General features: G+C 38.7%; 2 protein-coding genes across 2 annotated transcripts; one reads left to right on the top strand and one right to left on the bottom strand.

Moving 5' to 3' along the window:
* Positions 1-287: 287 nt before the first annotated feature.
* LOC112436492 (Fc receptor-like protein 5) lies at positions 288-20,100 on the top strand. Its single transcript, XM_076882114.1, has 15 exons — positions 288-438; positions 724-756; positions 11,531-11,797; positions 11,920-12,198; positions 14,030-14,308; positions 15,780-16,043; positions 16,166-16,444; positions 17,228-17,488; positions 17,931-18,041; positions 18,142-18,157; positions 18,247-18,338; positions 18,466-18,516; positions 18,601-18,657; positions 18,772-18,834; positions 19,121-20,100. The coding sequence occupies exons 1-15, from the start codon at positions 402-404 to the stop codon at positions 19,126-19,128; spliced, it is 2,097 nt and encodes a 698-aa protein (XP_076738229.1). The 5' UTR covers positions 288-401; the 3' UTR covers positions 19,129-20,100.
* On the bottom strand, positions 4,191-7,262 carry LOC106675605 (zinc finger MYM-type protein 1-like). The gene is made up of 3 exons (XM_014410544.4): positions 5,789-7,262; positions 5,248-5,362; positions 4,191-5,039 (listed from the first exon to the last, which is right to left on the bottom strand). The coding sequence occupies exons 1-3, from the start codon at positions 7,003-7,005 to the stop codon at positions 4,512-4,514; spliced, it is 1,860 nt and encodes a 619-aa protein (XP_014266030.3). The 5' UTR covers positions 7,006-7,262; the 3' UTR covers positions 4,191-4,511.
* Positions 20,101-24,924: the final 4,824 nt, after the last annotated feature.

The following is a 24,924-nucleotide window of genomic DNA, read 5'->3' as shown; positions in this document are numbered from 1 at the left end:
CATGAACCCTCTCAGGACTGTCAGATTCAAATAGCATGCTGCCATTCAGCCACAAATAAGTATGACAACAATCCATGGGTCACGGCAAAAATCTGAGTTTCAAAAAAAGAAAGAAGTAAATCTATAACCTGGATGAAAATGTTGCCTGAGAACAGTTTTTTTTTAATAACACAGAGAAAGGGAACAACACAAGAAACATGCTTGTATATTCTGAACAGACAGGAAACGCAAACTCTGCTGCGGTTGAAGTTACAGCAGATGTTTGAGCTCAGTGTAAAAGGGAAGGAAGAAAGAAGGACGGTCTTAAGTACATCATCTCTTTCTTCTGCTTAATTATTTTTGAAAACCGAAACACTTAAAGCTTAGCTGTGGATCAGAGTGCAGCAGAGCTGGATGTGAGGATGAGGCGCTCTTTGCTCTGTGTACTGGGGCTATTCTGTAAGTACATAACTAATTGTAACTGTTTATATGGCACTGATTAAATAAAAAACTGTTTTTCATTTGTGTAAATTAGAGTTTTTGAGTGGGGGAACAACTTTGTCTAAGAATTTGATGCTACATTGTGTTCAATTGTTTTACACTACCAGTTTAAAGTCTAGAAAGCAAAGAAAATGGAGAATGAGCATGAGCTGTGTCATCTGAAAATTCACCTTTTTATAAATGTTTTAGTTCATAATGAGATGATTTTCTGTCACTTTGATGATGTTTCAATCTTGATTGTAGTGCTCAGAACATTGTTCTATGGAAATGCTGAAGGTAAGATGTGTTTTTTTTCTTTTGTTCCTCTTTATTGAATATTACAGTTTTTTAAAGACGCTAGGACACATTTCTCAATACTTAGGTCACGTTTGCAAAACTCCTCACACAGTGAGCACAACAGAAGTCTATGTGGGCTAAACTGAGGACCAGTTATCATTGTTTTGGCACAAAATGCATTCAATGACTACATCTCTCAAATTTCATGAATTATCTTCTCACTCAGACACAACTGCCAAAAATCTTTGTACGGACAGGACATTTTGCATGTACTTACATACTGTTTTCAAAACTGTTAAACTTATGGCCAAAACAATAACACAATGCAAAACTTGAAAAGACAGCAAAATCCAACAGCAATATTTTATTGAAACATATTTTAAATCTAAAATTGCAGTTTAACCAGCCACAGCTGATTCTCATTGTAGATGAACATCTACACAGGTGTTACTCCTTCAATTTTTCAACTCCTTCAATTCTGGCAGCCAGAAGATTCTTTCCTAGGTGTATTGCCCTAGATGACATAAGATGTGATGTGGATGAGAACCTGTGGCCAAATGGAGGAGACTGAGTAGATTAGCATTACTATTGTATGTGTATCAGTGGATGGTGTGTATACAAATTCTTGTATTTTGGGATTACTTAGTGCAAAAACAATAAAAATACATAAACAAATATTAACGAATTCTGCATGATGTCTGATTCATTCCAGTAACATATATTGAAATTATAAAGAGAGATGTGTCCTTGTTTTACACAAGAAAACACTGTGTAATGCTACATGTTGTTAGTGTTTTTTAGGTCATTGTTTTGTGGGTGACAAAGTGTGTTTGTCGGCTGTCAACCTTTGCTAGTGTTCTGGAAGAATGAGTTTATTTGAGACCTGAATGAAGTGTTTTGGTAGTTGTAGTGCATTTTGAATGTGAAATGAACTGCTTTGCCAAGCTGACGGTCAGTTAGGAGGATTGTGTGAAGAGTTTTGCAAAAGTGACCTAAGTATTGAGAAATGTGTCCTAGCGTCTGTAAAAAACTGTAACAGTATTGATCTTCTATCTTCTATCTTCTGTAGCACTCAAAATTACTCTTCATTTTTATACTTTTTTGTCACACTTGAACCAAAACCCAGAAACAGAACACAACCAAGAACTTAAATTATCAGGCAGTATGTTTCTAAAGATACTAGTAACTGAGACAAATAGGTTACTGTGATAGTGTGTGTGTGTGTGTGTGTGTGTGTGTGTGTGTGTGTGTGTGTGTGTGTGTGTGTGTGTGTGTGTGTGTGTGTGTGTGTGTGTGTTACAGCACATGTACATGTTAATACACATGAAGACATGCTATGTAAAGCTGGCTCTGTTTTAGAACAAATTACGTGTAAAAAATCTTAACTTTAAAAAACTGATGAATTGATGACTTTTTCAGTACTTAACATGCATCAACACTTTGGAAAAGTGGCAAGAGGGAATCTCTCTCTCAGATCATTTCATGCACCTTCGTGAGCAACATTTTAGACTTCCATCATAGCTAAAGGACACCTCATTAATTTGATTGTATTTGATTCATGTCCTGGGATTCATCTATTTCCAGGATGATGACAGTGTGAAGTAATTCCTGGGCACATGGCTTTGGGTAACTTGCATCAAAAACAAAAAATGCTTCGAAGCAGCCATCAACAGGCCTTTAGATTGCTGCAAAAAAGCAGAAACAAATCTATCTTCTAGTACCAGGCAAGATGAACATTTTCTTGTGGTTCCTTTGGTGCTGAATTTATTTCCCTGTTTGAACAAAGCATTTTCCTGACATTGCATAGACATTCCTCCAGAAATCCAGTTGCTGGCCTATGAGTTCTGCCAGGGCTGAACCACGCATCCTGAAATTTTCCACGGAGCTGAAAAACTTTCTGGCGCTGCTGGCCTGTGTTAGGCAAAGCCGTGCTGGGAAGAGGAGAGCCGGCCTCAGGCCTCGCCCGTAGAGCTCTGACATAATGTCCTTGTACTGCGCCCGCTGACTGAGGACTTCGAGATTGTAGTTCTCCACAATTTAGATGGGCACACCTCGGTAGTCAAATTTCCCTCTCCTCCTAACTTCTTGGATGATGAGGTCCTTGATCTCGTATCGGTGCAGGTGGATGATCACCGGGCGAGGTGGGAACGGTGTTATACTTTTCAATGGCTTTTAAGTGTGCAAAAAGCAAATAAAAAGGAGGACGCTCGCTTAACACTGAAGGCTATCACCACCCTGCTCCAGCAGCACCAAGATGAGTTAGCATCTGAATTTAAATCCTCATTTAACACCCTCGATTCAAAACTGGACCAAGTACGACAAGCCCTAGAGGAAAAGGTCGAGAGAGTCTCGTCCTTGGAGCTTGCAACTGAAGACCTGAGCCAACAAGTCGCTGACCTTGAAAGCACGTGTGCCGCTGTTCGTGAAGATAACAGCCAGCTTTATTTATGCCTTACACAGCATCCCAACTCTTTAGCTAACTTAATAACTTTAGCTAAAGTGAATAGTTAGTCTAATTCATTAGTGCAGCATTACTGGATCACCTCTGTTTGAAGTGATATGATATGATATACAACTATCACTGTGTTTAACTACCATAATAATTCTTAGGGTACTGAGTGCATGCTTAATTAATTTTTTTTTTTTTAAACACACTGCTCCATTAATATGTTTGACAGGCTGAAGTTGTCGGGTCACCTCCTAAATCGACCATCTTTTACGGTGTTTTGTGCCAGAAATGGAGTGTCCACTGAAGACTGAAGATACTGAATCTCTATGCCTTGCCATTGATCCCTCTTGTGCCTTCATCTAGACAAGAGACATTAACTTAACCACTCTCATATGCTCTGTACCTACATCACCTTCCCTGACAGTTGTAGCTTGGCTCATCTGAGGGTGAAATTATAAGAATGTGTTATTTTGCAAAGTGCTCTCTAGGGTTCCTAAATAAAATATGGCATTGAGGTCATTTCTTTTGAATTAATCCCTTCTTCTGAAATATAAGAACCTCTCCTGGTTTTAATGGCACTTTGGATTTCTTTACTTTCTGTTCCACTTCCAAACCCAAATAGATGCTGACAAGCTGACACAGTAACATGGAAGAGGGAAAGACGTTGCAAAGGACTACTACAAATAAACCTAATGCCTAACAATGAAAAGTGTAAAATAAGAACAATAATAATAATAATAAAGATAAAAGATGAAGTAACACGTTTTTAGTATTTTATTTATTCCAAATGATCATCCAGATGTCTGTGACATGTGATGACAAACACCATAATGGAAAGCCTTAGTCATCACATGCTTAAACTCATCATATATTTTTGCATATGCTGAACAGGTAGTCAGACATGCTGTAACTGTGTGGTAGAAAACAGCATGAACACCATACGGCAGGGGTCTCAAACTCCAGTCCTCGAGGCAGTGGCGGCTCCTGAAAAAAATCTCAGGGGGGGCAATTTTTATGATATCGACTAAAATGACCCATTTAATGAGTACATCAAACAACACAATTTTAATTTAAATTTAAAATGAACAACCATATTCTGGCCATTTGTATAGATTTGTAAAAATGAACAACCATATTCTGGCCATTTGTATAGATTTGTAAAAATGAACATGAACAGATTTTTTTTTTTTTTTTGAATGAATGAAAAATAACTATTGAAAACAACAACTGTAAACTGATTGGGGGGGTGGGCTAAAGAGAGAAAGAGAGAGGGATGGAGAAAGAGAGTAAATATGGTTAAGGGTTCTTATTTGTACAAGAACTTTGCTCGTCTGTCTTTCTGAGTGGCAAATTTCTCGATGACCCTGGTGTTGAAATCAGGAAGTTCTTGTGTGAGTTTTTTCTCTATGGACAGCATAGCCAGAGCGTTGAGCCGATCCTGAGCCATATTGTTTCTCAGGAAAGTTTTTATCCTCTTTAAAGTAGAGAAACACCTCTCCGATTCTGATGTTGTCATTGGTGTGGTGATGAGGATGTTAAGAAGACTTACAGTTTCGGTGAATGTGTCTTGAAGGTTGTTTTCCATCAGAACCTGATAGAGCGCCAGCGCACCACTACAACTCTGAAACTCCTCGTTGTCGTAGATCAGGGACAGTTCTGTTTTAAGTCTGGCTTTGTCCAATGAGGGATAGGCTTCCACTGTGGTTTGTAGTGCTGCATCTGGAAAATTTTTGCTGTGTTGTTGGAACAAGTCTCCTTGCAACAGAGTGGCGCTGACAAGGTGCTTGGTGAAAGAAAACCTCTCCTTGGCATGGCTCATAATGGTGTCGCACACCTATCCAATAATATATAATTGGTAAGAGTTAGATTCAGTGGTAAGACTTTGGCACATGTCTCATGTTAATCATTATTCTGAAAAAAAAAAATCTGTCCATAACAAAACAAAACAGTCATGACCACTATATCAAATGACATCTGACAGCATCGTCATTAGATTTTATCTGATGATCCGATTTAAATCAGACCAAGCAGCTAGTGCTTACCTCCAGTGCCAAATGGTGTTGCCTGTCTTCCCCCAATGTTCTCCGTCTCTTTGTGGGTGGGTCTTGAACAGGTCCCCTGTACTCCTCATCCACAACCAGATTAGGAAGTGCCTCCCTGATCCAATACATAAGTTTCATTAATGGCTTCTGAAAACTGAATAGGGATATATTAACCAAACACAAACCAAACAAAGGTTGTGTTCTAATTACCGGGAATTACCGGATTTAATTAATAACCGGACCTGGTTTAATGGCTGGGGGAAAACCAGTGCAAGTAAATAAAGGCCCTGGCCATAATTTCAGGAAATAGCCTATGGTATAGGCTACATCAAATCATTACTGGGAATATACTTCATCAAATATACTTAATCAAATATTTTTTTCATAAAATTACTTCAAAGGCTGATATAAATCAAAATTATCTGAATTCCATTAAACATTTAAGTCACAGAACACAGAATATATGCAGAGAATTTGATAGAATCTATGCATAGATAATTAACATTTATTCTAGGTTACATATTTATGCTTTTATGCCTACCTGATAGCCTGCATGCGGCTGATGAATGTCTGGGTGATCCCTGCGATGGTGACAGAATCGATGTTTCTCTTCTGTAGGTGGTTATACAGCATGTCTACATGTGGCATTATCTTGTGAAACAAGGCCAGGAAAAAACAGAAAGCTTCGTCTTCCAGCATTCTCACGAAACCACCGGCATCTCTCTTTGTAGGGGCATCAAATCCTTCACTGTTACGGATGGTCTGAAAACACCTCACCAGATCGTCTTTATGTTCATACACTGTATTCACAGCACGACTGTTGAAGTTCCAACGGGTTGCCGATGCACTTGGAAGTCGGTGCGCCACCACCTCGTCAAGCACTGCAGTCCTCTTGCTCGATTTAGTAAAAAAAGAAGCGAATCCTGCTATGTCGGAAAAAAAGTGACTGATTTGAGGGATGTGGGAGGTTGCTTGTTGCATTACCAGGTTTAACTGATGGGCATAACAATGTACGTAGTGAGCGTTAGCATAAATGTCCTGTATCTTACGCTGCACTCCTCCAGTGGTACCCCTCATTACAGCGGCCCCATCGTAGGCCTGGGCGATCAACTTTCTCTCTTGTCCCTGGGGGAGGATGAAGCGCAGCCTCTCCGATAAGGCACTGGCTATTGCATCTGCACAAGCATTGGGTAGCTTGATGAATTCAAAAAAACGCTCTTGAATACGGTTTCGTTGGTCAATGTATCTTAGCACCATGACTAACTGACAGTGTGTAGAAATGTCAGTGGTTTCATCAGCTTGAATGGCTAAAAACTTCGCTGCCTTTACTTCTTCCACGATCCTTTCTCTCAGAACTGCCAACATGCAATCCAGGATCTCGTTCTGGACTGTTTTCGAGGTGCCTTTAAATACAGTAGCATTTTCAAGGTGTTGCCTCAAGTCGTGATCAATTGATGCCATCAAGTCGACTAAACCTCTAAAAATCCCTGGATTGTCTGAGGAATCACTTTCATCATGTCCCCGCATTGCTAGCTCAAAAGCACCACAAAACTTAATACAATCGATGATTTTAGATAAAATATGACGGTTTTTATCTACCTCTTCGTTGTGCCTTCTTAAAGCAATCCGATGTCCATCATCTAGCTGCGCCGCTATGCTAGTTTTCCCTAGCACAGCTAGCTTTACACTGTTGTCCATATGAACTCGTGAGCTTTCACGTTTTCTGCAGGGGCGCAATTTTAAGCGCCCCCAAACCATTTAATTCAGCGACGCTGATAGGTCAAATATTTATTATTTTCCCCTGGCAACCATTTAATGATAGGCTATTTCGCTGCATATCAAGGGCGCTTTGACGAGCGCCCCAGAAGAAGAAAAACACCGTTTGTTGGTTGAACTTTAATGAGTCAGCTGGTGAAAATGTTAAAATACGCCTGGCTGTATATGGGCACACACATAGTAAAACTATCATTGATGAATTTTTTAAAAATATATATTTTTACTCCTCCACATTTGGGGGGGCGGAGCCCGAGCGCCCCCTATGGGCCAGCCGCCACTGCCTCGAGGGCATGGAAAAGTTGCATGACACTTTGACCCTTGAGGACTGGAGTTTGAGACCCCTGTCATATGGAGTATGACAGGTGTGGTTGAACTGCATGAAGACTCTGAAGTTTCTCTTCTCTTCTGGCAGGACAAGAATGTGGCCTTGTCCTGTGAGCCACTGTAAGGATGTACTTAGAGTAGAACTGGACTGGGTGAAGAGCCTCAGGCTCTTCACCCTTTTCAAAGACAAAGCAGTCATTTAGATAAAATATTGTTTACCTGTAAATGCACAAAGTAAATTTAGAAATGTAATTATTGTCAAGAGTGAACAAGCACTGATAGTGTAATCTACAGCTGTGGCCAAACGTTTAGAGAATGAGAAGTGTTGTTTGCTTATTTACAAAGTTTGCTGTTTCAGTGATAGTTGTATATCACATTATATCACTTCAAACAGAGATGATCCAGTAATGCTGCACTAATGAATTAGACTAACTATTCACTTTAGCTAAAGTTATTAAGTTAGCTAAAGAGTTGGGATGCTGTGTAAGGCATAAATAAAGCTAAAATACAAAGGTTTGGGCACCGTTTTGCATGTTTCCCTACTGCAGGGGTCTCTGCAAGCATACAGAGGGGGTACTCTGAGAGGGTACAAGATGACAACTTTGGAATTCTACTAGAAACAGTCGATCATGTTTGTTTGTCAAAGCTGAATTCAGGGCAAACTACGCTAAATTACCGTTTTTAGCTAACAGCTACACTGTAAAAAAAAATCCGTAAAAATACAGTACAATCTACTGTATAAACGTGAAGGAATTTTCCGTATTAGTCATTTACAGGTATTTTTCTGTATTTCTCAACTACTGCAATGCATTGTGGGAAAAAGAACCTGAAAAGGAGGGAAAAGTAAGCGCAAGAGCAGCCATTAGGCTTCTTCCAGGCTTCATCTGGATTTTGGATTCTGAAGTTGGAGAAACTGCCTTCAAATTTCTGTGGTAAGTATTAAAACTCATGTTTCGTTTTATTAAAATAATGTTTTTCAAAAGACTCCGTGTTTTTATTTAGAAAGAATTGTTAATTTATTTGTTAACTGGTTTCGGCTGTCTCCAGACAAGTCAGGAATATTTTGCTGACTCATTTTTTAAAATAATTGTTATTTAGGTTTAACATGACTTAAGCTTTATTTTAGTTAATGTTAAAATAATTTTTACTGTGATACCACCAGTTTTGCCCTTCAGTGGCTGAACCAGTTTTCATAAATATTATAGTTAGCTGTCTGTGTCTCTCTGGGTATTACACAGCTGTGACTGCTAACTAGCTAATTAGCAAAAGTCAGCGATGTGGATAACTGGGAAAGTGAGAAGTTCATGGTTCTAGAAATTATTCTAGGACTCTAATAAGTACTGTATCAATACCTGTGTTTTACAGTTGGCTCTACTGTACACTTTAAAGGGTTTCAGGCAAAGTTACACTAACCCTAGTTTAAGCCTCAGACCTTCCTGGCTGACGCTAGCAAATGCTAATGTTAGCCTCTGATTTGGGCTGCTAAAGTAAAGACTTTTAGCTAGCTGACCAGCATAGATTATTTCGGTGGTTAACAGACTGTAGTGGTAAAATTATTGAAAGTATAGTTTCACCTCAGCACATTTACAATTACAGTATGTCTATTTTGTAGCACATAGAAATGTTTAGTTAATATTTACAGACAGACACATTTTCCCTGTAACTGTGTTTTTACTCCAACATTTGTTGAAAATGTAATTTATGAAATGCTGAGCAGCATTTCTTGTATGTGGAATATTTTTGTCACCCCACTGTGCTAATGTGATTAAATACTAAAAATTATTACTAAAAAAAATCAATAATAAATCAATAATAACTATTTCTTGATTGAACTATAATGTACGTGCAGTGCTGGTGTGCAGGGGCTCTATATGCCTTGTCTATATCAAGCTTTTAGCCAAATATAAGCAGAGATATTTGTATCTTTCTTAAAAATCCAGATCCTTACAGATTATTTGAGAAATGGATCAACAGCTATCACTACTTGAAGCACTTTAAGTCCTGCAGTGGAAAAATATCCCTTATTTCACCTTTGATCACACACTTTGGTTTTCCAGTGCAGAGCAATGGCCAAGAAAAGGAAAGACTTCCCCGAGTGGAAAAAAAAGATGAAGATACAAGCTGGTGATGATCCAGAGCAGCTGGTCTCAGGAAATGAAGAAAAACCCTGATCACCTTCTCTACAAACACAAGGTGAGTTTAATGTTATGGTTGATTTAGTTTTTCAAGGTATGTATGTTACTTTAATTATAAACTGCTTTTGTTGCAACAGAATGGTGTTATGTGTATGCAACTCTACGTGAATTATAATCCTTTGTAGGGCTGCGTGATATGACCAAAATCTCATATCCCAATATAAGACGTATCTCTCCTGATAACGATATATATCACAAAATAGTGCATTTTCTGTAAATTCTGTGATTCTCGGGCAACTCGACTTATGTGAAATGTTTTCAGTTGGGCGTCGTGTACCTGGAGTCGAGTGTTTTGACCGATGCATGAAACTATACATTTTTAGACATGAGTTTAAATGGCCGCCATTTTCTTTCTGAGTATTTATTACACGGCGTGCTGCAAGGAAAAGCCTGTTCTAACGTTTGAGTCTAAGGATTATTTTGAGCACCTGACGACTCTTTTTTGCTTTTCATTCGTAAACTCTCTCGAAACTCTTTCATGTGATTCTTGTGTAGGTGGTTAAAGAGGTTTGTCGTGTTCGAGTGGTGGTGGGGACCAGTTTGTGGCATAATTTGCATAGTACAGTTTTCTGGGGCGTGTCAGACTTTTCATAACCAAACCATGTCCATGCTACAGAGGTAGCCCCTCATTTAACAATAAGGTCCTTGATTTCTTTTGACTGGTCCTTCTGGTTCTGCCTCATCCTTGCTGGCCATGCTGGTATTCTCTGTGCCTTCGTCTGCGTGGTGACTGTAAGCGCCATTTATAGTTACTTGATGTTTTTATTTGAGGTCATTTGTTTGATGCATATTCTGAAATTTTATGTTTGAGAATAATGTATATAATTTCAGTTTAGTTTGAAAAGTCTCAACAGAAACTTGAGCTTTATTGTGAAAGGTTTATGTGGAAAATAAACAAGCGGACGGCGGAGCCACACGATGGTTTTATCCTCATTGTTGGTAACGAAAGTACGCGTTAAAAACAGTCACTTGTCCGTCCATAGTGTGGTTATTTTAAGTATAAGAGAAGGAGAGAACTTTAAGAAATAATATAGCAACTACAGTGACCATCAAAACCATGAAAAAAATATTGCCGTAAACAGTTTATTTTGCAACACCACAAAACAAAGAATAGTGTATAATATGAAACGATAGACATTTTATATCGTAATCTGATATATATCGTCATATCGCACAGCCCTAATCCTTTTTTTGTTTATGTTGTTTATGCTCTAGGTAAAAAAAAATTATAAAAATACAAACTTTTTAAAAATGTCTTGTTGTTTCTCTTTTTTTCCTCAGAATAAATTGCGACTAGTCTCAGTGGCTGAGATGGAGGAGCAACACAGCGACATTTTCTGTTTTTCTACGGAATATTTTTTTACAGTGTGTAACCAGTAGCATTTATTCATAATGTGTGTTCAAATATTCAGAAATAGTATAAAATACAGAGTATCTTTAATTAATTTTGTTATGGAAACTTTTTTCATGCTGTGAAATTTGAAACTTTAACCAGGACTGCTGTATTTTACCTGTTACTTTGCTCACAAATGCTGTAATCGATCATTACTACATGTATGTGTTTTAATGTATAATAACAGCAACAGCAGATAAAAATATAGTTTTAAAAAGGAAAAGAAACATTTAAACCTTCACAAAAGGTGACTTCTTTCTATTATACAGTATAAAACAAACACCAAACATTTCCCTCTTAACACATCATTGTGTTTCCTTCAGCAGTGAACTCCATTAGTTTACATTCAGTGTAACTTCTTCAGGCCAGAAAATGGACAAATAGTTTTACTATTCTTACTTTGTGATGTAAGAGTTACTGCAGCTCTGGCATCATGTTGACATAGACACAATTCAGCAACAGAAAATCAAACTGTCTTAAAGTGCAGAGAAAAAAGTTTGTTCTTTCATCTGGGGAGTTTTTAAAGTTTAAATGTATTTTCTTGTATTTTTAGTCAAGAGGATGAAAAATGTATATGTTTCCTTTTTCATAACAGCAGATATACCCAGGGCCACACTGACAGCAGGAACAACAATCATACCAGTAGGGGGCAGTGTGACACTGACCTGCTCTGTGCAGAGCTCTGATGGATGGAAATATGAGTGGTTCAGACGAACCCAAACAACCTCTGAAGGTAAAATCAGAGGTCAACAAAACAGAGATATCAGAGTATCTGAAGGAGGAATCTACCGCTGCAGAGGAACAAGAGGAAACCCAGTTTACTACACTTATAGAAGTGATAATGTCACCATTGAGAAAACCAGTGAGTTCAGTCATTTAGTTTGAAATATACATTCACTCATGATTATCAAACATACAATGTGAAGTTTTCTGTGTTGATTTCATGTTTCTGTTTGTATCTCAACTGTTAATATGTGTGAACAGTTTCCAATAAAGTTGTTGTAAAACAACGACCCAACTGGCCTCAGATATTCAGAGGTGAGACGATCACTCTGACATGTGAGGTGCAGGAAGGAGGTGAAACCACTGAGTGGGAGTATGAATGGAGAGGACCCAGGACACCCACACAGTGGACGCACAATAATGATGTGACATTCAGAGTTTCTGAGTCCAGCAGTGGAGACTACATGTGTAAGAGTCGACGCAGAGATGACTCATATTCTTCAACAGAGTGGAGTGAAGCCTTCACATTGTCAGCATCAAGTAAGTCATGTTTGTTGTGTGATCTCCATTTGACAAATGTCATAATGGTCAGCACAGGATGAATTCAATGGTCTACAAAGCATGTTACATTGTTAGTCAGACAAAGAGCTGCAGCTGATAGTAGCCTCATTGTAGACAGTTTGTCACCACTTTGTGTCACGAACTCTCAGCTGGTATAGAGACGCCAATGCTGACCTGCTGCTCCATCACCTGAGGACAATAATGACAGAAATAAACAGAGATAATAATAATAATAATAATAATAATAATAATAATAGTAGTAGTAGTAGTAGTTTACAACAAATAACAATAAATCTACAGTTTGTATTTTTTTTTAAGTCATTCTGGCCTGTCCTCTCATAAAACACTGCCATTTGTTAAAATAAAACACACACATGACTGTGTTTAATACAAAAAGCAATGATGACCAATTAGATTTAGAGCTCAATTGAAAACATTTATGGTTGGAGCCACACCAGCTTCACTCCAAAAAAGACACCAGAGCAAAGCAGCAGATGGAGGAGAATCGAGGGAGGGAAGTTAAAAATATAACATAAACATAAAAATATTGTTACTGTTACTATGACTACCATAATCTCCACCACTAGTCACCTCCAGCAGGAGGATATTGAGATTGAGCCCTTTAAAGTCACTCACAGAACCTGAAGATGGTCCAGTTCAGTGTGTGTGTGTGTGTGAATGTAGAATCACATAAGTGATGGATATGTTTGATTTACTGATATTATTAATGATGTGATTTTTGATATTTGATGTTAGTTACTGTCTCTGACTGTATCAGTGAAGACCTCCCTGCTTTATCACTGTAACCAGTAGCATTTATTCATAATGTGTGTTCAAATATTCAGAAATAGTATAAAATACAGAGTATCTTTAATTAATTTTGTTATGGAAACTTTTTTCATGCTGTGAAATTTGAAACTTTAACCAGGACTGCTGTATTTTACCTGTTACTTTGCTCACAAATGCTGTAATCGATCATTACTACATGTATGTGTTTTAATGTATAATAACAGCAACAGCAGATAAAAATATAGTTTTAAAAAGGAAAAGAAACATTTAAACCTTCACAAAAGGTGACTTCTTTCTATTATACAGTATAAAACAAACACCAAACATTTCCCTCTTAACACATCATTGTGTTTCCTTCAGCAGTGAACTCCATTAGTTTACATTCAGTGTAACTTCTTCAGGCCAGAAAATGGACAAATAGTTTTACTATTCTTACTTTGTGATGTAAGAGTTACTGCAGCTCTGGCATCATGTTGACATAGACACAATTCAGCAACAGAAAATCAAACTGTCTTAAAGTGCAGAGAAAAAAGTTTGTTCTGTCATCTGGGGAGTTTTTAAAGTTTAAATGTATTTTCTTGTATTTTTAGTCAAGAGGATGAAAAATGTATATGTTTCCTTTTTCATAACATCAGATAAACCCAGGGCCACACTGACAGCAGGAACAACAATCATACCAGTAGGGGGCAGTGTGACACTGACCTGCTCTGTGCAGAGCTCTGATGGATGGAAATATGAGTTGTTCAGACGAACCCAAAGAACCTATGAAGTTCAAATCAGAGATCAACAAAACAGAGATATCAGAGTATCTGAAGGAGGAATCTACAGCTGCAGAGGAACAAGAGGAAACCCAGTTCACTACACTGATAGAAGTGATGATGTCACCATTGAGATAACCTGTGAGTTCAGTCATTTAGTTTGAAATATACATTCACTCATGATTATCAAACATACAATGTGAAGTTTTCTGTGTTGATTTCATGTTTCTATTTGTATCTCAACTGTTAATATGTGTAAACAGTTTCCAATAAAGTCGTTGTAAAACAACAACCCAACTGGCCTCAGATATTCAGAGGTGAGACGATCACTCTGACATGTGAGGTGCAGGAAGGAGGTGAAACCACTGAGTGGGAGTATGAATGGAGACGACCCAGGACACCCACACAGTGGACGCACAATAATGATGTGACATTCAGAGTGTCTGAGTCCAGCAGTGGAGACTACATGTGTAAGAGTCGACGCAGAGATGACTCATATTCTTCAACAGAGTGGAGTGAAGCCTTCACATTGTCAGCATCAAGTAAGTCATGTTTGTTGTGTGATCTCCATTTGACAAATGTCATAATGGTCAGCACAGGATGAATTCAATGGTCTACAAAGCATGTTACATTGTTAGTCAGACAAAGAGCTGCAGCTGATAGTAGCCTCATTGTAGACAGTTTGTCACCACTTTGTGTCATGAACTTTCAGCTGGTATAGAGACGCCAATGCTGACCTGCTGCTCCATCACCTGAGGACAATACTGACAGAAATAAACAGAGATAATAATAATAATAATAATAATAATAATAATAATAATAATAATAATAATAATAATAATAATAGTAGTAGTAGTAGTAGTTTACAACAAATAACAATAAATCTACAGTTTGTATTTTTTTTAAGTCATTCTGGCCTGTCCTCTCATAAAACACTGCCATTTGTTAAAATAAAACACACACATGACTGTGTTTAATACAAAAAGCAATGATGACCAATTAGATTTAGAGCTCAATTGAAAACATTTATGGTTGGAGCCACACCAGCTTCACTCCAAAAAAGACACCAGAGCAAAGCAGCAGATGGAGGAGAATCGAGGGAGGGAAGTTAAAAATATAACATAAACATAAAAATATTGTTACTGTTACTATGACTACCATAATCTCCACCACTAGTCACCTCCAGCAGGAGGATACTGAGATTGAGCCCTTTAAAGTCACTCACAGAACCTGAAGATGGTCCAGTTCAGTGTGTGTGTGTGTGTGAATGTAGAATCACATAAGTGATGGATATGTTTGATTTACTGATATTATTAATGATGTGATTTTTGATATTTGATGTTAGTTACTGTCTCTGACTGTATCAGTGAAGACCTCCCTGCTTTATCACTGTAACCAGTAGCATTTATTCATAATGTGTGTTCAAATATTCAGAAATAGTATAAAATACAGAGTATCTTTAATTAATTTTGTTATGGAAACTTTTTTCATGCTGTGAAATTTGAAACTTTAACCAGGACTGCTGTATTTTACCTGTTACTTTGCTCACAAATGCTGTAATCGATCATTACTACATGTATGTGTTTTAATGTATAATAACAGCAACAGCAGATAAAAATATAGTTTTAAAAAGGAAAAGAAACATTTAAACCTTCACAAAAGGTGACTTCTTTCTATTATACAGTATAAAACAAACACCAAACATTTCCCTCTTAACACATCATTGTGTTTCCTTCAGCAGTGAACTCCATTAGTTTACATTCAGTGTAACTTCTTCAGGCCAGAAAATGGACAAATAGTTTTACTATCCTTACTTTGTAATGTAAGAGTTACTGCAGCTCTGGCATCATGTTGACATAGACACAATTCAGCAACAGAAAATCAAACTGTCTTAAAGTGCAGAGAAAAAAGTTTGTTCTTTCATCTGGGGAGTTTTTAAAGTTTAAATGTATTTTCTTGTATTTTTAGTCAAGAGGATGAAAAATGTACATGTTTCCTTTTTCATAACATCAGATAAACCCAGGGCCACACTGACAGCAGGAACAACAATCATACCAGTAGGGGGCAGTGTGACACTGACCTGCTCTGTGCAGAGCTCTGATGGATGGAAATATGAGTGGTTCAGACGAACCCAAAGAACCTCTGAAGTTCAAATCAGAGATCAACAAAACAGAGATATCAGAGTATCTCAAGGAGGAATCTACAGCTGCAGAGGAACAAGAGGAAACCCAGTTTACTACACTGATATAAGTGATGATGTTACCATTGAGATAACCTGTGAGTTCAGTCATTTAGTTTGAAATATACATTCACTCATGATTATCAAACATACAATGTGAAGTTTTCTGTGTTGATTTCATGTTTCTATTTGTATCTCAACTGTTAATATGTGTAAACAGTTTCCAATAAAGTCGTTGTAAAACAACAACCCAACTGGCCTCAGATATTCAGAGGTGAGACGATCACTCTGACATGTGAGGTGCAGGAAGGAGGTGAAACCACTGAGTGGGAGTATGAATGGAGAGGACCCAGGACACCCACACAGTGGACACACAATAATGATGTGACATTCAGAGTTTCTGAGTCCAGCAGTGGAGACTACATGTGTAAGAGTCGACGCAGAGATGACTCATATTCTTCAACAGAGTGGAGTGAAGCCTTCACATTGTCAGCATCAAGTAAGTCATGTTTGTTGTGTGATCTCCATTTGACAAATGTCATCATGGTCAGCACAGGATGAATTCAATGGTCTACAAAGCATGTTACATTGTTAGTCAGACAAAGAGCTGCAGCTGATAGTAGCCTCATTGTAGACAGTTTGTCACCACTTTGTGTCACGAACTTTCAGCTGGTATAGAGACGCCAATGCTGACCTGCTGCTCCATCACCTGAGGACAATAATGATATAAACAGGATAAATAAATAATATATTCAAACAAATAACAATTGATCTACAATTTCTATAAAAAGAATAAAAGTAATTCTGAACTATCATCTGATCAAATAAATAAACACACACAGACATACCACCAAAAATAGTGGTACTGTTTCTATGATTAACAGTCTCATAACTCTGAGTCACTGCCACTCACCTTTAGCAGGAGGCTGATTGAGATTGATCCCTTTAAACTCCCAGGTCCTAAAGACGGACCAGCTTATTAATCAACCTTCAAGTACTTTTTAAATACAGCAAAGAAAATATAAAACTTTCACAGCTTTGATCAAAACGATTGTACAATTTGTATCTCTTCAAGATCACCAAGATTTGTTGATGTTCACCATTTACATCTAGTTATTTAAACGGTTTTGATTCAGTCACATGCAGCACACAGGACTGACAGCGCACAATCTGCTTTGAGGTAGCAGCCAAGAAAGATGCAGTTTGTGTCTATGAACAGTGAACATCCGTATGTACACGATTCAGTCATTGACTTTTGTTCTTTTTCTAAACTGAACTGCAGATAAACCAAAGGCCAAACTGAGAGCTGATAACACAGCTGTTCCAGTAGGGGGCAGTGTGACCCTGACCTGCTCTGTGAACCCATCATCATCATCTGGATGGAAATACTACTGGTACAGAGATAATACCACAGTGGATGTTGTCCCCACATCAAATGGACAAATCAGTGTCTCACAGGAAGGACTCTACAGGTGCAGAGGAGGAAGAGGAAACCCAGTTTACTACACAGAGGACAGCCAAGAAATTCAGATTAACACAACTGGTGAGTTTGGATTCAGCAACAATATTGAATAGATAGATGATTGAGGATTACTATGAAGGTCAAACAGCATTATATCTCATGGTAACCTCTTTGGCATTGTAATAATGTTCTTATTGGAAATAGTTGAACATGAATAGTCATGTAAAATGTGGAGTCTAGAGAATCAGTGTCAGGAATGTGATCCAAGGAGGGGAGACTAGGTGGGATTATGAATGTGAAACAATCATTTTTAGCAAATCTCCAAATCAACATAAATTCACAATTAGTTCTGTAACAACTCTACAAGTAACACTGGAAGTAGTGTAGAACAGGAGTCACAACATGAAACCACAGAGCAGAGTCATGCTGACAGTTTCTGACAGGAAACAGAAAATCTCAATGTAAACATCAGTTTTTGTTTCTTTATATTAAGATTTTAGATCCAAAATCTGACATTTTCTAGTTTCAGGTTTTGGATGTGAAAGAAGTTCATTTATCGTTCCGTTCATCATCGGACTTGTTAGTGGAATTATTGTCGTGCTGCTGCTGATGTGTTGCTATAAACAGATAAAGGGTGAGAGACTTTCTGTTTGAAAATTTACAAGAAAAATATTTTTTTTAATCCTGTGACACTTTTAAACAAACTGATGTAATAATCTTTGTGCTTTTTACAGAACCCTGTTGTAACAGGTTGGTGCAGCAGTTTAGTTTCATTTATATAACGTCAAATGAAACTAACTTTGAATTATTCCTCATTAAATTTTCATTATTTGTTTCAGTCTCACTCAGTCTCAGAGCACCAATCAAAGCTCTGCTTCACAACAAACATCCAACCAGAATGAAACTCAGGTTTACTCCTCTCTTCTTCATGGTGAGACCAGAAATTATTACTTTTCTCTTTAATACAGTTTTCAACACTCAGTTTTCCAGCAAACAGTGACAAAAACAAAAAGAAATAATATTTTTCTTCCTTCTTTCTTATTTTCAATGACTTGTAGGTGATCTTTCAGTCTATGAATCAATCAGAGGCTCTGGAAACACTGGAAGTGGTACAAACAGTATAAACTTTGATAATAGCAGAGCTGTAAGAAATGTAAATATTTATTCTGACTGATCAAACTTCATTATTTCAGCAGATGAATACAACAACGTCACATCTGGATTTCAGCTTGAAGGTCTTGATAAAAGGAGTGAGTACAAGAAACATGAAATGTAATAATTGGTCGAATGTTTTTGTAACTTGTGTCATTTTAGAGGAAGACAGTCTCCATGTTATTAAACACAATAATCCATCATCACAACAGGCAGACATGATGGCACAGAGGAGAGTTCTGACTACAATAATGTGAATCCTGAATCAGCCTCAGGTGCAAATGTGAACTCTACAGACACTGAATCATTAGTAATCAGATTACATGTGCAGTTAAATGTGTGACATCATTGCTAAAGTTTGTGGAGCTGATGAGCTGAATCACTTTTTATACGATTGGCTTTAGTTGTGTTCTGCTGCTGTTGTGATGTCTGAATAAAATAGATGAGATCAGTTCTGTGTGATTAAAGCATGAACGTGTCAGAAAGCATCATCACATCTTTGGCAACATTATTTCTTTGTTTTTCACTTTCAAACTCGTATTTGTTCTGATTTTGTTTCAGGTCCATAAAAAGATTATTTCAACAAAACTCAAGACTCACGAACAACGTCAACAACGTCAGTGTAAACAATGACATGCTCTTGGTTTAATATCAACACTGGAAGACTGATTATATGGTTCATCTTTGTATTAAAATCCTATTGTGTTTATTTCTGTTGTAATAAGTGGAGGGTGGATGGTGTGGGACATTGTTTCCATCAAGACACAATTTCATGATTTGGTTCTGTGAGTTTGTTTCAGTCTCTTTGTTTTATTTCTATAAGATGTTCACTCACTTCCTGCTGAATTTTACATGTTATCTTTAAAGTGTAAGAACAGATTATTTTAGTATTAGGGATTTAGTTGTAGATAGTAAAGCATTATATCCGTTATTCATTTAAGTAGGCCATAGGTCAAGCTGCTAAACACTCATACATAGAGCAGACACACAGAATTGGGAGAATAAGTCAGAGGTGTATGTGAGAAGCAGAGGCGACAGAAAGGAGAACACAGTGTGCGAAGAAATGGGCAGCAAGGACACGAGAAAGGGAGACAGCAGATAGAGAGACATTAGCAGGCGCCTAGTTTTGAGAAGACAAAGGTTGTTGACCTCTGTGTGCTGTTGGGACTGCCCCAGCAGATTTTGATGATTGATGCTGAACTGTGAAAATCCCCATGTACATGTAATAAAATTAGTTGATTATTTGTTCTGAGAAAAAACAGGGATGAAATATTACACTGTCTTATGATGCATTATAGTGCAGATTTATAAGAAAACAAAAACTTATTGTCAATGTTCAGATTTTACAATGTTATTCATGTCATCACTGAGGCCATGACAGAGAACATTTTGTGTGTGATCAAATTGTTTTCTGTAGGTGATGTTTGTGTATTTTATGCTGTTTACAGTTTGATGTGTGTAAAATAATTGTGGTGCTTTTAAAAATAATCAAATAATATCACGACAAAACGACTTTGTTCTTCTGAGTGACCCGTGATGCTTATATGTGGATAAAAATGTATTTTCTAACTGTCTGTTATATCCTATTTATTAATCTGCTGAAAGTGACTCATGATTTCCGCCTGAGCCCCCAGAAAATAAGAAAAGCAGCCTGTGGTTGAAGAGAAAAAGTAAATGACTTGTTTTAGCAAACAGGCAACAAGAAATGCAGACAATAACAGCACAGTGTTGTTCTCTTGACAGCTACATGCTGATATTGTCAGATATAAATATAAAGTATTTCCTTAGTTGAAGGGATAAAAGTGTCAGGTGTGCCCCTGTAGCACTGCACTTGTTCTCTGTGTGGACTGCACATTTTATATGATCTACCTGTACTAGGAAAAATACCACACTGTGACAACTGATGAAAACTCTCATTTAGAAAAATATCAGACAAAAATACAGTGCCGAACGGTACAGACAGAAAACAGCAGATATCATTGTTCAAAGGTCCTTTAAAAGACCCTTTACCAGGTATCATAATCTTGTCTGTAAAAGTGTCAGAAATCATACTGTAAGTGACAGCTTTTGCCCTTTTTTCCCCCAGAAAATCCTCAGCTTTCAACACCTGGCAGTCGTTATACTTTATTGTATTCGTATGACAGTGGAACAACAGTGGAGAAAAAACAGACTCTGTTTTTTCAGATTTATAGTGAAGTGGAAACAGATTTAACATAAATGAAATGTAATACAACATCAACTTTAAATATGAACTATACTAGTACAAAAACGTATTTGAGCCTAGCCCACTCATTTTTTGTATATCCTTCTTTTTATATTGCAAATCTCTCTCTATTGTGGAGAGCCAAGTGCTCCACGTGTCATCATTACTTACCTGTGATTGGACCGTGCATTCTAATGATGCACCGTAAAGTTTCGTAATGTTTTTCTTCTCATCTTTCAGTAACCGTTTCTCTCTAGCCCAACTGGTGGAGAGATACAGTAGTGCGAGTCACCCTGGTAAAACCAGCCGAGTTGACTTTTCTGTGTTAAGACAGCGATAGCGTGTGATCTAGGGTAACCAACCGTCCTCTTTCCCCCGGACATGTCCTCTTTTCACCTTCTGTCCGAGGGGATTTTCGAGACTGATGAAAATGTCCGGGTTTTTCTGTAGGCCTACAGGTGTGACATCACACATATGGGTCATATGTGTGATGTCACATGCCGAGCTGCTGCTTTGTGAGTGGTTGTTCTGCCTCACAGATGGAACAGATGATCTTTAAAAGATGCCAAAGCGCAAGTGCAGCTTTTCAGACGAACTGCAAAAGAAATTTCCCTCGTACCATCGCGGTACTGGTAATTTTTCTTATACAGAAAAATTACCAGTAGCAGTACCAGTATACCATTTTTTTTTCATTCCAGAGGTTTTTAAGTTATTTTTTGTTTTGTACTTCTTGCCTAAAAGCCTATATCACATTTTTTATTTCACCATTCATTGATCGCACAGAGAAGGCATCGTTTAAATATGTTAAATTTTTCTTTAAACAAACAGTATTAAGAAAATTCTTCATGACTGGGCGAAGTGTTTTGGAAATCAAACTATGCTTACAGTATTGTGATTGTACCGTAATACACCAAATATCCCTGTAAATCTCAGCTTCTCTTCTTTTCTAAACCGCATTCTCCGCTGGTGGGCCCATGGTAAATAAGAGTAAGTGTCAGTGTGGACATACCGATATAGTTCCTCTCCCATATTTCTCATGTCAGACTCTGAACACAGCTTCCAAGTACAATCACTGGACTGTGTTTACAGCTGGTGGCCAATAGAGGGAGACATAATCCATTTATAATTTATTGTATCTGTCATAGTCTCCCAGTCCTCCTGGTCAACCAACACGTTCTTTTTCCTTACGAGTGTAATGAACTCGATACTTTACTTTCTGTTTCTTTCCTGTACGCACTGCTGCAGTTTCATCTAAGAAGCAACCTGGCTGTCTTAAAGGTCATGAAAATTCATTCAGAATTAGCAACACTGATGATGGTAATTATTAAAAAGTATTGGTACTGGTATCAGTATCAGCGATATAGGCCTGGTCTTTACTTGGTATTAGATTGATACCAAATCTTGCAGTATTGCACACGACTAATAAGTAGTGATATTAAATTCATTAAACTGATATAATTTCAGCACCATGGACAGCACACAAGGTTTTCACTGCATGAGCTGTGCTCTCTAACACGTGACTGTTTGTAGTGGTGGACAAATTTAGCTGCATGCACACATAGCTCTCTCTGTGATAGGTTAATAATTTTAATTAAAAAATATATGTATATTGATTATTGGCTGAAAGTGATTAAAATTTTTAATATTGTGACACAGTGGGTCCGCACTCTGGAAGGGAGGGGAACATCCGAAGAGGCATACGCCTGCTGAATGGCCTCCACAACCCTGTGGGACAATCGAGACTTAGACAAGGGTCTGACCAGAATTCCATAGTGGAAGCTCACAAACGGCTGGTCTGACTTCCTGAACGGCCGGATAAGCAAGAAGTTCTGTGCCAAAGCACAGAGATGGCACAGGGCAACCTGGCTCCCAGCTGCCTCCTTGTGCAGGTCCCCTGTGAGGAATATTCATAACTCCACTGACTTGGACAGGTGAAATTCAGATGGGGTCGTCAGCAGCAACCCAGGGTTAGGCCCGAGGATAACCCCTGTGTCACCTTCATCATTGCCTTTGGACCGACAGAGTAGGCAGCTCACAAAGAATCATGTTAACTGTGGTCTGGTGGGGGTCCAGCTGGTGGGCCGCACACCAGGAGGCAAACAGCCCCCGAAGGAAGCAGTAGGCAGTCCTGGTGGATGGCGCACAAAACTCCTGCAGCATTCTCACTTTTAGATCAGGCCAGGCATGGAGCCTCTCCCTCTCAGGGTACAGGCTGTCACCCTGAGCCCTACTGGGAAAAGATGGAACAGTGACCCCCTCACCTGGGACAGGAGGTCCCTCAGAACAGGGAGCTCCGGGGGTGTCCTGGTCATGACTGGCAGGATAACTGAAAACTAGCATGTGTGGCCAAAGAGGGGTCACCAGGATCAACTCCTCGGTCTGGACCTGGTGAAGGAATAACTGGAGGAGGGGTATGGAGGGAAGGCACAGAGAAGAGCCTGTGGTGAGGAGTGCACCAAGTTGTCTGCAGGGAGAAGAACAGATGGCAATGTGTCGATTCTCTGGGGGATAAAAACTTCTGCCCCTCTGAAGCGACTCCAGATCTGCTGGACCACCTCTGGATGGAGTCTCCACTCCTCTTGGATCGGGCTCCCCCTCAACATATTGTAATGTCCACTGTCACGTTCAATGGTCCTGGCACATAAACTGCTTTCAGTGAGTAGAACGGGGTGATCCCACTGCCACAGTCTGGTAGCTATCATGCAGAGGAGGGGAGACCCTCGGCCCCCTTACCTGTTGATGTAGGCTACTGTGACCATGCTTTCTGTCTTGATGATAACATGGTACCCTAACAGTCACAACAGAAACTGCTTGAGTGCCAGGATGACAGCTTGCAGCTCCAGCATATTTATGTCAGAGACGCCCAATGACTGATATAAGAGCTGTAGACTGTAGAGCCCTCAGCCTCAGGAGCTGACCCCACGAGTGAAGCCCAAATGGGTCTAGGCACACCCCGAAGGTCTGCTGTCAATTCAGGGTGAGGGACATGGAGGCTCTGTTGGACTCCACAGTCATGCCCAGAAATTATGTGATGTGGGAAGGCTGTACATGACATGAGCAGAGCTACATGGCTGCAAAACTGTCCTTTAGTGCAGCAGAAGGATACGGCCCAATGCAGTGGGAGAAACTCTCACTCACTGGGTTAACAGCCAGTCAGCCACAGAGAGGACCCACTAGCCACGTGAATGCACTGACAGAGGTGTTCTGACTTTCATGCATGTTTCTCACACAGCATGCTGGTGCTCTTGGCTTCTTGGTCTTATGGGGTGCAGATACTCTCTCAGCACAATTTACCACACTGCTGGGTGTTATATACACTAGTGTATTCAGCTTTGCTGTAATGTTTTGATTCTGGGTCTCATCATGATGCACTTTGCTGGTGTTTTTGATTATTGATTTTGATGTTATGAAGATTAAGGGCACAACTTCACAAATCTGAATACAAACACACACACAAAGAAGAAAAAAGGAGGGTGATGATGTTTCAGATTAATATTAATTGACAGATGCCTCAGCGTGTAGACAAGAGTACATATGACATGTGAGTCTAGTGGTTCCGGTCACCCTTTAATTCTTTTCTGACCCCCCTTTGTTCTTCTGAGCAGACTGTGATGACTTCATGTGTGTAAAAGACTGTTGTTGGTTTATTTTTATCTGCTGAAAATCTGATATCACAAAATTTCTGTCTGGGCCTCCAAGAAAAGAGGAAATGCAGCCTGTGGTTTCAGCCTGAAGTCTAACGTTTGTTTTATTTAAAGTCAACACAGCAGAGTGGAAATGTGCAGGTATGACAATGTGTGAAAAGAGGTTAAAAGTAGCTTTATTGTGGTGATGACACATGCTGGACTAAAGAATAAATAAAGCATGTGGGCATCAAGAGAAACAGTGAAAAGCTTGTTTCTCACGCTCATGTCTTTAAGAGTCTCTGCATGGACGTGCTGTAAATGTTCATTTATCTCTGAAATAAATAAAATCATCCATCACTCTCTCTGTCCACAACATCATATACAGACATGTTTTTCTTCTTACTGCAACTTCCAAACAGGCCAGTTCCTCACAGTATAACACAAAACTCCAAAGTATAATCACTGCTTTGTAACCAGCAGAGGAGCCAGTAAATCATCTATACCTACTGATACTAATGTGTCTGTTTGGCTGCTGT

Source organism: Maylandia zebra, linkage group LG3, assembly GCF_041146795.1.
Source record: "Maylandia zebra isolate NMK-2024a linkage group LG3, Mzebra_GT3a, whole genome shotgun sequence".
Classification (NCBI taxonomy): domain Eukaryota; kingdom Metazoa; phylum Chordata; class Actinopteri; order Cichliformes; family Cichlidae; genus Maylandia; species Maylandia zebra.
The sequence above is the reverse complement of the archived record's forward strand: the minus strand, read 5'-3'. Positions and strand labels throughout refer to the sequence as shown.

Bases quoted from the DNA above. Each gene is read 5' to 3' on its own strand.
- LOC112436492 (XM_076882114.1), top strand. From the start codon at position 402: ATGAGGCGCTCTTTGCTCTGTGTACTGGGGCTATTCT. The intron at 11,798-11,919 runs GTGAGTTCAGTC...ATGTGTGAACAG, and splicing joins TGTCACCATTGAGAAAACCA to TTTCCAATAAAGTTGTTGTA. The intron at 17,489-17,930 runs GTGAGTTTGGAT...GACATTTTCTAG, and splicing joins AATTCAGATTAACACAACTG to TTTCAGGTTTTGGATGTGAA.
- LOC106675605 (XM_014410544.4), bottom strand. From the start codon at position 7,005: ATGGTTTGGGGGCGCTTAAAATTGCGCCCCTGCAGAAAACGTGAAAGC. The intron at 5,363-5,788 runs GTAGGCATAAAA...GTATTGGATCAG, and splicing joins AGCCGCATGCAGGCTATCAG to GGAGGCACTTCCTAATCTGG. The intron at 5,040-5,247 runs GTAAGCACTAGC...ATTATTGGATAG, and splicing joins AACACCATTTGGCACTGGAG to GTGTGCGACACCATTATGAG.